We start from the raw sequence: 15,635 nt of genomic DNA on the forward strand, positions 1-15,635 counted from the left end.
GAGTAGATAAATTGGAGCAAGAAGAAGCACATGAATGATGTGGAATAAATAGATTGGAGCAAGGAGGAGAACAGGAATGATTGGAATAAACAGATTGGAGCACAGGAATGATTGGAATAAATAAATTGGAGCAAGAAGAAGCACAGGAATGATTGGAATAAACAGATTGGAGCAAGGAGGAGCACAGGAATGATTGGAATAAATAGATTGGAGCAAGGAGAAGCACAGGAATGATTGGAATAAATAGATTGGAGCAAGGAGAAGCACATGTATGATTGGAATAAACAGATTGGAGCAAGGAGGAGCACAGGAATGATGTGGAATAAATAGATTGGAGCAAGGAGGAGAACAGGAATGATTGGAATAAATAGAAAAGAGCAAGAAGGAGCACAGGAATGATTGGAATAAATAAATTGGAACAAGAAGGAGCACAGGAGAGCTGCAGTGGGTTGTAGGTCAGTGGAGCAAGGCTGCAGTTGGGATGATGCTCAGATGGACAAAGGATTTCCAGGTTTGGAAGGGGTGGGGCTCCTGCAGTGACAGAGAGGGAGGGACCTGGAAAATCCCTGCCCAGCCTAAACAGAGGTGGAATTAAGGCCACAGATGTCCAGGAATTGTGCCAGGGTCACAGTGTGGAGCTGAAGCTTTGCCTGGTGCCCCTGTGTCCATCCTCCCTTCTTCATCATGAACATCATGAACTGAACACCTCAGGGGCCCCACAAATTCTTAACAAGTCCAATTCCACACCCTCTGCAATTCTCACCTTGTTTTTCCAGGTCATGCATTTGTTTTTTCTCTCTCTTTTTTATTTTTTATTTTATTTTATTTTTTTTTGGTAGGTTTTGAATTTTTTCTTGGACATTTTTAGAGTTGTGTATTAAATTCTGCTCTGTCCATGCCTACAGAGAATTTAGCTGGCAGGATTTTTATTTTTTTCCTGTTTTGAGAAGCAGAGAGTTCAAAGCTGGGCTTCTGTTTTCAGTGAGTGAGTTGGAGGATTTACCTGTCTTTTTGCATAGTAATAAAGCCAAGCTAGTTCTGTAGAATTAACTGCTAATGAGAAATAAGGTAATAAAGTTTAGTTTGTTATTGAAAGTAATTCTGCTTCCACCTTGGAGGGACATTGGCTATTGCTGAGAGAAACTGCACAGTCACCTTTGCTTGAAATTTAATGCAGAATGGAAAATTAAAATATGATCTCACTCTCATTAGAATTAAGTAATTGATGTCATCATTCAATTATTTTTGAGGAGCTTTCAGGTTGTTATTAAAACCAACCAGGGATCCTGAAATTGGAGGAAATGGGGATTGGTTCTGTCTTAGGTGACAGAAAGGTGAGGGAGCATCTCAGGAAAATCCCAAATTCAAGCCTGAACTCCCAAAGGCAGAGCTGTCCTTCTCCTTCATGGAATTCCAGCTCAGCATCACCAACTGCAGGAAATCTTTCATCTCTTGCTCGAGGTTTTGTGCTGCCTTCATCATTTTCTGAGTATGAATATTTAATTTAGGGCTTTTTAAGGCTTTTAGCAGATTTGTCAGGCTGCTTCCTGTGCTGGTGGATGTGAGGACAACTGGAGAGAGTATTTGGATTTTTTTACTGTGTGGAAATAGGATTTATTTGTTTTGATTTATTACTTTTTGGAAGCTCATCTTGTTCTGTGAGGAACTTCCCCAGAATCTTAACCAGAAAACAGAACCAGAAGTTTTTACTTTTCCAGTGCCAAGAAATGTTTTGGTGACAGTGTCCAGCTTTTACTTGGGCAGGGCTGAAATCTGTTCATCCTGCTGTTATGTGCTTAGAAGTTTATATAAATATTTCATCATTTTGGACCCATTTTTACAGTGTTTGATCTTGGAGAGATTGCACCTTGCTGGTACCAATACACCATAGAATTTTTTGCTTGTTATTAGGCATAAAGTTCTTTTTTTTCCCCAAATTCAAGACATTCTGGTCAAGTGAACAGAGCAGGACATTCCTGGTTGCCTTTCAGCACATGAGAACCCCTTTTGTTTGTATTTTTTTAGATTTTTGTCAAGTTGCTGACTGTGTGCTCTTAAATAATCCTGCTGATTTCTCCATACTTCCTTCCCTCTACTTGAGAAGTCAGTTTATTTAAATTGGAAGAGGAGATTTTACACCCTGAGAGAGGCAGCAGGGTGAAAATCCTCTATCAGAAGTAGTTGTGGATTTGGTGTTGGCTGGTGAATAAGATCTTTTTTTACCTTTAGGTTTGTTTATTTTGGTTCAAGGTGCAGTGGTGTCAGTGTGGAAGGGATCTATGTGAAAATAAATTTTGGCAGTGATGTACTGATAGAAAATTCCATAGGTGAGGATGTTAGTGATTGTAAAAACAGAAATATCAGGGTGATATCACAATATCCTGCATAGCAAGGGCAGTAAATTCACTGTTCCTTTATGGTAAAATAATGTTTTTTTTCTATTTAAAAAGGCCAAAACATGTATGTAATTCTTTTAAAAGAACTATTAATATGCTTTATTAATTAGGAGGAGTGGGTGTGCTGGGAGAAAAGTCTTTTCTCCCCTGCAGTACCGAGCTCAGTGACTTTGGGGTGAGTTTGTAAAGTGCAGCTGGGTTTGTTGGGTTCTCTTGGCTCGTTATTTTGATCTTTAAAAGCTTTCACATGAGAAGGATCTTGCCACATCCTGCTCCTCAGCAGGAACAAAGCCCTGCTGGAGCAGACTCTGCCCAGAGAGCCCTGAGCACAAGTGGCTCCTCGTGTGATCCTTGTTGTGAAGAGCCTTGCAGCTGACAGGATAATGGGGTTTTTTAGGCCTGCTGGTGCCGTGCCAGGAGGGTTTCCTGAGCTGTGCCATTCTTTAAGGAGCTGTGGATGTTGATATAAACACAACTGAAAGCTTCACACAGCCAGCACTGAGTGCAGAGCCTGGAATCTGCTGCTCCTGCCATGCTGGGCAGGACGTTTTTCTTCTGCTCTGTCTGTTTAAATCTGGTTTCCCAGGCTTGGAGCTGATTTGAATGGGTTGTGCTGTTGAGTGAGTGCAGCAAAGCTGGGCTGGGCTGGGCTATCCAATTCTTGGGCTGGGCTACCAATTCCTGGGCTGGGCTGTTCATCCTGGGCTGGGCTACCAATTCCTGGGCTGGGCTATCCAATCCTGGGCTGGGCTATCCAATCCTGGGCTGGGCTATCCAATCCTGGGCTGGGCTATCCATTCCTGGCCTGGGCTATCCAATCCTGGGCTGGGCTATCCAATCCAGGCCTGGGCTATCCAATCCTGGGCTATCTCCATTCCTGGACTGGGCTATTCAATCCTGGGCTGGGTTATCCATCCATTCCTGGGCTGGGCTATCCAATCCTGGGCTGGGCTATCCATTCCTGGGCTGGGCTATCCATTCCTGGGCTGGGCTACCAATTCCTGGGCTGGGCTATCCAATCCTGGGCTGGGCTATCCATTCCTGGGCTGGGCTATCCAGTTCTGGCCTGGGCTATCCAGTCCTGGGCTGGGCTATCCATTCCTGGGCTGGGCTATCCAGTTCTGGCCTGGGCTATCCAGTCCTGGGCTTTCTCCATTCCTGGCCTGGGCTATCCAATCCTGGGTTATCCATCCGTTCCTGGGCTGGGCTATCCAATCCTGGGCTGGGCTATCCAATCCTAGGCTATCCAATCCTGCACTATGTCCAGTCCTGGGCTACCCATTCCTGGGCTGGGCTATTCAATCCTGGGCTGGGTTATCCATTCCTGGGTTAGGCTATCCAATCCAGGGCTATCCAGTCCTGGCCTGGGCTATCCAATCCAATCCTGGGCTATCCAATCCTGAGCTATCCATTCCTGGACTATCTCCATTCCTGGGCTATCCAATCCTGGAACACAGAGCTGTGTTTGGGTTGGGCTGTGCAGAGCAGGTTTAGGGTATTGATTGAGCTGTTTTGGTTCCCACTAGTCAGCCTTGAAGGGAATGAGGAGGAAACCTCAGTGCTGCTCCAGGAGCTGCTGCTGCCTCTGCCAGGAATTGGGTGGGAGTGAAATTACAGGTGTCACACACTAATTGGAGGCTGGTAAAAGTTTAATAATTGTATTGCTTTGCTTTTAAGTAGTGGGATCCTGCTCTGGTGACTAATCCTGTTTAATAGTGACTGTCCTCGAGTGAGCACTTGGGGCTCTGTTCCAGATTTCAGTGCTTTGGGAGAAACTTTTTTTTCTCTTAACTGAAAAAAAAAAGAGATTATTTTTTTCTCTTAATTTTGCTTATTCTTCTTAAATTTTTGCTTATTTCTCTTATTTTTTCTCTTAATTTTGCTTATTCTTCTTAAGTTTTTGCTTATTTCTCTTATATTTTTTTCTTTTAATTTTACTCTCTTAAGCAGCCACTACTTTTCTCTGCTGCTTTTTCTATGGAATGGGAGTAATGATAATTCATAATCCTTATGAACACACACTTGGTACTGGCTCCTTAGGAAAACCAGGGCAGGAGGGGTGTGGGATATGTGTCCCACCTGTTGATTTTTGAAAGATTCATTCCTTGATCGTTCACTGTGCTTGGCTGGTTCTATTTTTCAGTTGGGTTTTGTTTGAGGAGGGATTTTGTAAGTACCAATGCCTCCATCAAGTTCTGTTTCTTTGTTTCATCATGCACAATCATCGACCTCATGGCTGTGACTTGGAAGAGCATTATCCCATCTGGAAATCCATAATTGCTGTGCTGGGTGAGGTGCCAACTGGGTTAGGTTCTGTGTTTAAGGGCAGGTCAGAGCTGCTGAACACTCGGTGAGAGCAGCTGTGTTTGATCACCAGATAGGGCAATAATTGCTCTTCATTTCTTTCTTCTCTTCTTGCATCTTATTCAAGAATCTTGGATTTACTTAAGAAAAGTAACTGCAGCTGGATTGAAGTGGGATGTGTATGCAAACTGCCTTTTGGGGTGGTTGGAAGAGGTGTTGCTGTGGAGTCAGGATGGGAGGAGAGTTAACAAGGAGTCCCTGTGGCATTTGGCTTATGTTAAAAACTGAACTCAGGAGAATTATTAAATATTGACACCTGAGAGCCAAGAAAAGGAGGCTGACAGCACTCACCACAGGATTAAAACCCACAGTAACTCCTGTTTTAATCTCTTTGGTTTTGTCTTTGTTTTAATTCCTGAGCTAAAACCAGATTTGATTTGGAAAATCATCTGTCCACACTTGTCTGTCCCTTGTAGTAAAAGTGCAGAGTGAACAGGCAGAGTTTGTGTGAGATCTCCTGTTGTTGGGCTGGACAGGCAACTCCTGGGAGAGTGTTATCAACACTCCCAGCTTGAATTATTCCCTGTGTACCTGCAGGGTGACAATGCTCTACCTGCCTGAATCAAGTGCTGAATCACAGTTTAGTCATTTCCTGGGGAACTTTGCTTTTCAGTCTGGTGGGAGAGTGAGAAATCTGCATTGTGCTGGGGATTCAATACTTGGGACTTTCTGCTGGTGTCTGTGAGCAGCAGGTTAGTCAGCAAAAAAGAATTATTCAGGGTAGAATCACTTCAGCTGGGTTATTTAATGCTGTGGAAATTATCTTGCTTTACTCAGCTCAGGTTTTTGTGACACTGTCTGTGTCCCCTCCTGCAGATTGTTCTGCTGCTAAAACCCTGCAGTGCTCCTGCCTCTCAACTCACATGGTTCTCATATTAAAAATAGATGAAAACATTTCTCCTGAACAGATTTTTGTAAAATCCTGTTTGGGTTTGTTGCATTCAGGAGGGAAAATTTTCCCCCAATGACAAGTTGTAGCAACTTAAAGAATTTTTACTTTTTATCCCTAGGATGGGGTTACATGCAAGATTTTTTATTTGTATATAGGATTCAACTGTTTATGTGTATGTGCTGCACACAGATTTTATGGGTAATGTAAAATTTATATGAGTGCAATAGAATCCTCACAATAGAATATCTGATATAAAATTTACTTTGGTGCTTGGATTTTGCAGGTGCTGGCTGCAGGCAGTTGAGCAGAGATTGTGTTTTGGGTTATCAGGGCCTACACAATTAACTGATGCAGTTGAAGGTTTTAAGAGTTTATCTTCAAGAATCTTTGGAGCTTTTTTAAAAACATTTTACCTTTAGGAAAGGGAGAGGTTAGCTGTGCATTGGCAGCATGGTTTGTGTGGCTGATCACACAATCTCAGAATCCTTGAGGCTGGAAAAGCTCTCCAAGGTCATGGAATCCAACCTGGGACTGATCCTCCCCTTGTCAGTGCCACATCCAGTCAGGTTTTGGATACCTCCAGGGATGGGAGCTCCAAACCTCCCCTTTCAATATTTAACTGCTTTTTCCATGAAGAAATTCCTCCTGATGCACAAGTGCATTTTACATCCCATTGTCCCAGCTGAGCTTTTGAGAGGCAAAGTCTTTCTGAGATGCAAAGTTTTTCTGAGAGGCAAAGTTTTTCTGAGAGGCAAAGTCTTTCTGACTCTTTAGCTCTTACCTAGAGATGAAGAAGAGTTTGTTTGACCAATGCTGGTGATGAAGTCCTTTAAATAAGATTTAAATAGAGATAGCAGGATGCAGTGATGCTGCCTGAGCCACACACAGTGACTGTGAGCACGTTCTCATGTCTGCTGTGAGAGAAGAATCAGCCAGAGCTCAGTCACACCCACCAGAAGCTCTGATATTCCCAGCCCTGGCTCCCAAAACCCCTGAGAACTCATTTTGCTCACCTTGGATTGTGCTACTTTCAGCAGAAATGCCCATGATCAATCACCAGATGTGTCTTTGTGGCTGAGCCTGAGCTGGTGACACCTCCTTGTCACCGATGTCCCCCAGCCCAGGTGTACAGGAGGGACTGAGCCCTGTCCTTAGCTCACCCACTTGGTGATGCATCACATATGGCCTCGAAGATTACAGCTGGAAATACACAGCCCAGACGGGTGAATCGAGGACACTGCATCTGCTGCAACTCAGAAACGCTGCTGCAAGATAAAGAGATTCTTCAGCACAGTTTCAGGAGTTGGATTTACTGCATAAAGTTAAAACAACAACAAAAAAAAAACCCCTTAAGGTTTATGAGTGACCTGGGGTGAAGAGCACCTTGTGACCTGGAATCACCCAGGGCAGCCATGCCACAGGAACCTCATCTTGAACGGAATTCTTTTGAAATAATAAATGTTGAGATTAAAATAGTTTGAATTTGGTAAAGCAACGCTCCTAAGCCTTTTAGAAAAGGGTTTTGGAGCTGCAGAACAGAGCCCCCACAGTGCTGCAGCCAAGTCGGCTTGTTCTGTGTGTGTAAATTAATCTGGAGCTGATCTGTCTGTGAAACTTTTAACACCGAAGCTGGAGCAGTTTAATGCTTGTGCCCAACAAACACAGCTTTGTGAGCCTGCCTGGCTTTTCAGTGCCCTATTCATGCTCCTGCTGGGAATACAATGGTGCTGTTAAAGGGGAACTACAGAGCCCAAACCTGGGCTGGTTTTTTGGTGACAAGTACAGTGAGTAAAATGTTGTTTCTCTCAAGAAATCACTTTTTCTTTGAGTTCACAGACCTTGCTGTTGTCTCCAAGAAAGAAACCTGATATACAGCTTCACCCAAAGGAAGGAGGAGGGAATCTTTGAAGCTGCATCATCATTTGGCCTCAAACAGAAGAGAGCAATTGTCTAAACTTGTTTCAAATGTAGTTTTTGTGCTGCAGATGTAGCTACGTGGTAGGAGGAGTTTAAGGCCACTGCACAGGTACAGTCTCTTTGAGCACACAGCCTTAGAAAAAAAGGTTTAAATGTTTTAAATGTTGTGTTTTGGCTTGCTGAAGCCTGAGACAGAGGATGTCTCAGTTTTAACCCTTGGTAAAACTGTTGGGGAGAGTGTAGGATGTCTAGAAGTTTCCAATTCTCCAGGAAAATCACAGAATCTGAGACTGATTTGAGGTGGAAGGGAACTTAAACCCATCCAGAGCCACCCCCTGCTATGGGCAGGGACACCTTCCACTATCCCAGGTGGCTCCAAGCCTTGTCCAACCTGGCCTTGGACATTTCCAGGGATGGAGCTGCCTCTGGACAACTTGTGCCAGGCCCTCCCCATCCTGAAAGGGAGGAATTTCATCTTTAAGGAAGGTGGGGACCAGCTCTAAGTACATAAATGAGTGATGACAACATTCCTTACTAAGTGCTGGCCCGATGTTGTGCCCATTTTTTTGCCCACAAGTGCACTTAATCCTCACTTTGTGTTTCTCAAATGCCACTCCAGTCACACTTGAAAGGCTTTATCTGGAGCTGCAGCTAAAGAACATTTTGGACTTTCAGCAGCACTTCTGGCCTTCATTGTCTCGATGTTGGTACTCCAGACCCAGACTTTGTGTTCTGCTCTTTCAGAGCAGGTTTGAGATGATAAAACCATGGGGAGATGTTGCCTGTCCTGTACCTGGAGACATCAGCAGGGGAGCAGCAAGAAAGGCCAAGTCATCAGGTCATTGATGGGGTGAGACCTGAAATCCAGATGCATCAGCGATATTAGAATAATTTAATTATTTTTGTTACAATCTTTTTGTCGTGTTTGCTTTTAATCTGTGTTTTGGGGCTTAATGGGAGTACCAGAAGCACCACCAGGATTCCCTGGTAGCACAGACTGTTGGAAACATCAACAGATTTTTTTTTTATTTTAAAACACACAAGCATTTTTTTTTAAATGCACACAAACTGCTTCCCGATTGGAATCTTTTCCTTGCTGCAGCCCAGTGTTTGGAGGCTTTGTTGGGGAGATGCTGTGCCCTACGTGATCATTTTCCTTAATTTCTCCACTGTAGTAATTATGGTTTTGTTAGACAGTAAATGATTCAGTGTTCTCGTTGCATGGGGGAAGGGGAGCAGGGATGTTGAAAGAGGAGCATTGTCTGAGCTAGCAGGATTAGCGGGTGTTACCACCTTGCACTGATTGAGCACCACTGGTTAGAACAGATCATCAGCGCTAATTGCTGAAAAGCAGCCTGGCGTCACCGGCTGGGGAGCCGGGCTCTGGCCTTCTCTGGGGCAGCATTTGAATACAGGTGTGACATCCAGGCTGCTCAGGTGTGCTTCCCTGAGCTTTGCTGGCCTTCCCTGAGCTTCCCTGAGCTTCCTTGGCCATCCCTGGGCCTTCTCTGGGGCAGCATTTGAGTACAGGTGTGACATCCAGGCTGCTCAGGTGTGCTTCCCTGGGCTTCCCTGAGCTTCCCTGGCCATCCCTGAGCTTCTCTGATCTTCCCTGAGCTTCCTTGGCCATCCCTGGGCCTTCTCTGGGGCAGCATTTGAGTACAGGTGTGACATCCAGGCTGCTCAGGTGTGCTTCCCTGAGCTTCCCTGGGCCTTCTCTGGGTCTTCCCTGGGCTTCTCTGATCTTCCCTGGCCTCCTCTGGGCCTGACTGCCCTCAGCTTCCCTGAGCTTTCCTGGCCACCCCTGAGCTTCCTTGGCCATCCCTGGGCCTTCTCTGGGGCAGCATTTGCATACGAGTGTGACATCCAGGCTGCTCAGGTGTCCTTCCCTGAGCTTCCCTGGCCTTCCCTCAGCTTCCCTGAGCTTCTCTGGCCTTCCCTGAGCTTTGCTGGCCATCCCTGGGCCATCCCTGGGCCTCCCCTGGCCTTCCCTCAGCTTCTCTGGCCTTCCCTCAGTTTTCCTGACCTTCCCTGGCCTTCCCTGAGCTTCCTTGGCCATCCCTGGGCGTTCTCTAGGGCAGCATTTGAGTACAGGTGTGACATCCAGACTGCTCATGTGTCCTTCCCTGAGCTTCCCTGGCCTATCCTGGGCTTCCCTGAGCTTCGCTGGGTCTTTCCTGGGCCTTTCCTGGGCCTTTCCTGGGCCTTTCCTGGGCCTTTCCTGGGCCTTTCCTGGGCCTTTCCTGGGCCTTTCCTGGGCCTTTCCTGGGCCTTTCCTGGGCCTTTCCTGGGCCTTTCCTGGGCCTTCCCTGGACTGCCCTCAGCTTCCCTCAGCTTCTCGGGCCTTCCCTGGCCATCCCTGGCATTCCCTGACTTTCCCTGGCCTCCCTTGGGCTTCTCTGAGCTTCCCTGGCCTTCCCTGGGCCTTCCCTGAGCTTCCCTGGGGCTTCTCTGGCCTTTCCTGGGCCTTTCCTGGACTGCCCTCAGCTTCCCTCAGCTTCTCTGGTGTTTCCTGAGATTCCCTAGCTTTCCCTGAGCTTCCCTGGCCTCCCCTAGACTTCCCTCAGCATCCCTGGCCTTCCCTCAGCATCCCTGGCCTTCCCTCAGCATCCCTGGCTTTTCCTGGCCTTCCCTGAGCTTCCCTGGCCATCCCTGGCCCTCTCTGAGCTTCCCTGAGCTTCTCTGGCCTTCCCTCAGCATCCCTGGCCTTCCCTCAACTTCTCTGTCCATCCCTGGCCTTCCCTCACCATCCCTGGCCTTGCTGGGCTCTGTCACTGCGAGTCCCTCCTTTCTCTTGGTGCTCCCAATGATCAGAACTTTCCAATTGGGTTCGTGCCATGAGGATTCTGTATTTTCTCCCAAGCAATCAGGAGGATCAGGTGATGATTGTAGCTGTGTTTACACCTTGGCTGTTCCGGGGCATCACCTGTAGGAGATGAAGATGCTGCAGCAGAGGTGGCAGGAAGGAAGAGGAGCCTCTTCCTCCAGCACAGCAGCAGCTCAGCTCACTCTCATCTTTTCTAAAATCCCTAAAGCTGCTTCCCTTTGAGCTGAACCCCATTTCCTGGGCAGGGCCTCAGCCTGGGGAGGCTCAGCCTCAGTTCACTGCGGATGTGGATAAATACAGAGTGAACAGAACAGAAATGGGTGGTAGCTGGGAGGGAGCCAGGAGAGTCTCAAAGCTGTTTGTGTTTTCATTTCTTCCTTGGGGATGAACAAACACCATTTAATAGCCAAATTATCAGCTCTCGTGTTTGCTGGTGTTTCTTTGTGCCTTGCATCTGCCTGGAGAGAGGTTGTAGTTCTTAGAGTGGGTTTTAAGCTCTCTGGATGAATTTAGCTCTCTGAATGTTTTATTTGTGGAAGGGGATTAATGATTGACAAGGTTTATGTCAGAGGAGTGAATGGTTCCAGAGTTTGCAGCCCTGTTGTCCTGGTGCTCTTCCTGTGGCTGTAATTTATGATATTCCATGAGGAAGTCCACGTTTATGTCCAGATCTTGCCATTTCCATTTCCTGTAAATCAGCAAAAAAAGGAAGAGGGTGAAAGAAAACTTCTCCTTTAGTCATTCTTTTGTGTGTGTGTCAGTGGATTGCTACCAAATTTGGACTCTGCATGACCAGAAAAGAGATTTTACTCAATAAATTCATTCCAGCTGTGTCAAAGGCACACTTGTTCCCAAGGCTGATGTGGCAATTTGGTTGTGACAGTTGTGGTTGCAGTAGTCAGATCATCCATGAGGTGACTCCACACCTGCCACCCCTGCCTGCACACGAGGTTTTTCCTGAGAGGACAATCCCTGTGTCTTGCTGGAGCTTTATTTCAGGTGATTGTGGTTTGGTTCACACCTGCATGGTGCTCCAGTAAAAATTCAGATTTATCTCCTTCCCCAAACCTTTCAGTCTCTGCTGTCCAGTTCCACTTCAGTAGGGCTGGTCTCAAAATTGAGGCTTTACATTTTCTAATCCTGTGCAGGATTGAGACTGTCAATCTGTTTGTCAGAATAATGGTTGATCTATTTTTTTATGTAACAACAAAATAAAAATTCAGCTGGAGTTGGAAATTCAGCAGGAAGACAGAGCACTGCCAGGGATTCCCAGGAATCTATCAACTTTATTATATTTATTACTTGAATTTCTCTCCTTGGAACTTCCTGCTTTTGCCAAACAGCATTAGGCTTTTATTTTTTTTATTGGTTTATGCTCAAAGAATCCTTTTTTACAACAATAATATCAACACTCTGCACCACATGGCAGCTGAGGTTGAAAGTGTTGTGGCCTGAGTTCCCTTCTTGTTTCTCAGTAAATCTCACCTTGGTTTCAGATTTCCAAATGTGAGCCCAGGAACCATTCTGCTTCCATTCCAGTGTGGATTGGTTTGTTTTATTGGTGGGATATTAGTGTGAAACAAATAATTAGAAAGAATTCTCTGTTTCCCAGTATGTGAAACAGAATGGGGTGTTACTGCTACTTAAAGTTCTGGTATTTGTTCATAATATATTTACATTATTTGTGTATGTTGTATTCCTTAGTAATTCCAACAATTTTCTGTGGAAATGTTTCATTAGATGCAGTGTGTAACCACCAATGTCAGGAGGACAATTAAATCTTGTGGAGAAATTAATCACGGAGTAACAAGCTCTGAACAAACCTGGGCTTGGCTTAGAAGGATAAATCCCTCCCCTTTCTGTTTTTCCTTCAGTGTCCATCCCCTGGCTCCAAATGAGTTTTCTGGTGGCCCAAAGGGTCACCTTGTCCTTGTCCTGGGGGTCACCAGGGCCAGTGTCACCAGGCAGGGGAGGGAGGGGATTGTCACCGTCTGCTCCAGGCTCACAGCCTCACCTCCACTCCCAGGATATCAAAAAACAACTCAAGGTGTAGGAGAGGCTCCAAAGCAGGGATGGGGAAGGTGTGGAGGAGTGGCTGAGGGCTCTGGGTGTGCTCAGCTGCAGAAGAGACTGAGGGGAGACTCCTTGGGGGCTGCAGCTTCATCCCGAGGGGCAGCTCCCATCTCTGCTCCCTGGGACAGGGACAGGACACGAGGGAAGGGCTGGAGCTGAGCCAGGGGAGGGGCAGGTGGGGAGCAGGGAAAGGTGCTGGGCACTGCCCCAAGGCTGCCAGAGCTCCAGGAGAGTTTGGACAATGCTCCCAAGGATGCCCAGGGTGGGATTTTGGGGAGTTTGTGCAGGGATTTGGTGATCCTTGTGGGTCCAGAGCTCCAGGAGAATTTAGACACCACTCCAGGGATACCCAGGATGGGATTTTGGGGTATCTGTGGATCCTTGTGGGTCCAGAGCTCCAGGAGAATTTGGACACTGCTCCAGGGTGGGATTTTGGGGTGTCTGTGCAGGGACTGGGTGATCCCTGTGGGTGCAGAGTTCCAGGAGAGTTTGGACACCACTCCAGGGTGGGATTTTGGGGTGTTTGTGGATCCCTGTGGGTCCAGAGCTCCAGGAGAATTTGGACACCACTCCAGGGTGGGATTTTGGGGTGTGTGTGCAGGAACTGGGTGATTCTTGTGGATCCCTTCCAGCTCAGGACACTCCACTCTGCAAAGCTGGCGGGTTTTGAAGCTCCTGTGGTCACTCAGCACGTGGTCCTTGGGCACTTGGGAGCTCAGCTGGATGTGTCCCTGTCCCTGCACATTCCTGTCCCTATGGGGTGAGCATCACCTGAGCTCTGCATTGCACTCAGGCACTGAAATTCCTGCTTTGCTTGGCGTTTCTGTGCGTCCTGGACATTCTCCTTCTCAGCTGCTGGATTTGTTTGGACTTGTTGGGCCCTGACTCAAACCTGGTGTTTAGAGGAGTGAGATAAAATTCTGTGTGCAGATGCACACCCTGCCCTGAGCAGCAAGAGTCAGACAGGGATGGAATTGTGGAATGGTTTGGGTTGGAATAAACCTTAAACCTCATTCTGTTCCACCCCTTCCACTATCCCAGTTTGCTCCAAGCCCTGTCCAGCCTGGCCTTGAACACTTCCAGGGATCCAGGGGATCTCTGGGCAACCTGTCCCAGGGCCTCAGCACCCTCACAGGGAGGAGTTTCTTCCCAATATCTTATCTACACCTCTGTCAATCTGAAGCCTTTAAGTCCCACTCCAGCTCTTGGTCTCGGTGTTTCAAGTGCCTCTGGTGTTTGAGTGGAGTCCTTTCCCTTCCCAGGCATTTCACAAATCACCTTTGGAACCAAACTGGGCACTCAGCTGGAATGTTTTAGCAGAGGCACTGGTGGTGTTGGGAGCTTAGAGGCTGAAGCCTGTAATCCCCTTTTGTGGTGTGGCAGGAGATTCCTGTTCTGAGCAACCCCTGCAGCCAGAGCTGCTCTGGGGCTGAGACAGCAAAGCAAACATCCTGTTTGTGATCACTCACTTCTTGTCATCGTGGAACTGTGGCTTGATTTGAGCTTGATACCAAATAATTCTGTTTTTCTTAGTGCTGTGGGTTTGATCTTTCCCCATCTCCAGGAGATGGGAGGTTGGAAGTGCCAGGCAGGCTATGAACAGCCTCAAAATGCTGCAGGGCTGTTTGTTTTAATCCCTCCAAGGTTCCAGTCTTTCTTGTGGTTCTGATGTAATGTGAGAAATTAAAACAAAAGACAGCAGCCAGATGGTGCATCTCCAGGATCAGACAGATTAGTTGGGTTTTTTTTTAAAGAGGGAAAAGTTTACAAATACTTACTCTGGTCTCTAGAGTAATCACTCTAATAATAATCATCACTCCAGAGGGGATTCTCCCCCTCTGCTCTGCTTTTGTCACAGCCCACCTGGAGTTCTCTGTCCAGATGTATCCCCACCATAAAAAGGATGTGGAGCTGTTGAAGCAAGTCCAGAGGAGGCCACAAAGTTGATAAAAGGAACTGGAGACAGGCTGGGAGAGCTGGGAATGTTCAGATGGAGAAGGAAAGATTGTGAGGAGACTTCACAACCCCTTCCAGTGTCTGAAAGGGCTCCAGAGAAACTGGAGAAGGAAAATCCATCAGGATCTGCAGTGACAGGACAGGGGGAATGTGCTCAAACTGAAAATGGGGAATTTAGGTTGAATATATGGAAGAATTTCCTCCCTGTGAGGGTGGTGAGGCCCTGGCACACAGAAGTTGTCTGCCCATCCTTGCCTCAGTTTTTGGAGAAATTGAAGCAGAAATTGCTGAAGTGGACTCACTTTGCTGTTGGATTAGTTGAAGATGAGGCTCTGAATTTGCACTTCCCCTTCAAGCTTTTGGTTGGGAGTTATCCCACTTTGCTCACCTAAATTGTTTTGTGGTTACAGAATATTTTCATGCCCTCCCAGTTTCCCTTTTTAGTTTTTCACTGCTTTGATATTCCATTGAGATAGCTGCTGTGATCCAAGTTATTGCATTTAAATAGTGGATGGTGTAGGTCTCTGATCCCAAGGGAAACTGCAGAAGTTCTGTAATATGGAGCTTTGAAATCCTAATGTGCTTGGATTTATTGACTTTCAGGTTTTCTACAGGTGAAACCTTCATGGCACTGAAAAAAAAAGAAGCAGAGCTCAAAATGCAAAATTTTAATGGGATTAAATGAGTTTTCTTTGCTTGTTTTTAGGGGACATCACACAGAAGGGGTATGAGAAGAAGAGAGCAAAGCTGCTGGCTCCATATGTTCCACAAACCCAAGGTAGGTCCTGGTTTTGCCTGGAATCAGGATTTTGTGGAGCTCTGGATCAATCATCCTCAAGAACCATTCTGGAAATATTCTCAAAAATTCCTGAGCTGCAGTGTTGGTCTGTGCTGTTTCCCTCAGCCACCTGAATTCCTTGTTGGAGAAACATAAGGATTTTTTATAATTTGTTGATTTATTTTGCCAGAGTAGCTGGAGTCACCTCCTCTGGGTACAATTGTTTCCTTTGGTTCAGAAATCCAGAGCAGCTCAGCTGTATGTGGGATAATTATATATAATTGTAAACTGAAGGATGTGGCTGAATGTGTGTTTAATCATTATTTTGGGGCTTACCCAGAATAATTGTTACTGATATGCTGAGATGTTCAGCCTTTAAAAACTGATGTGTCTGCTGCTGATTTCAGGCAGTGACTGGATGTGACAGGGAGT

At 46.4% G+C, this 15,635-nt stretch overlaps 1 protein-coding gene across 3 annotated transcripts in view; it reads left to right on the forward strand.

Annotated features, from left to right (window-relative positions):
* Window positions 1-15,635, forward strand: part of DIP2B (disco interacting protein 2 homolog B) — a 75,802-nt gene that overhangs the window by 15,489 nt on the left and 44,678 nt on the right. For all 3 annotated transcript variants that reach the window (XM_033083372.1, XM_033083373.1, XM_033083374.1), the window contains exon 2: window positions 15,132-15,203. In XM_033083372.1, coding sequence (XP_032939263.1) covers window positions 15,132-15,203 — 72 coding nt within the window. The remainder of the gene's footprint in view (window positions 1-15,131; window positions 15,204-15,635) is intronic.

The sequence above is a fragment of the Catharus ustulatus genome, chromosome 31, assembly GCF_009819885.2.
Source record: "Catharus ustulatus isolate bCatUst1 chromosome 31, bCatUst1.pri.v2, whole genome shotgun sequence".
Taxonomy (NCBI): Eukaryota; Metazoa; Chordata; class Aves; order Passeriformes; family Turdidae; genus Catharus; species Catharus ustulatus.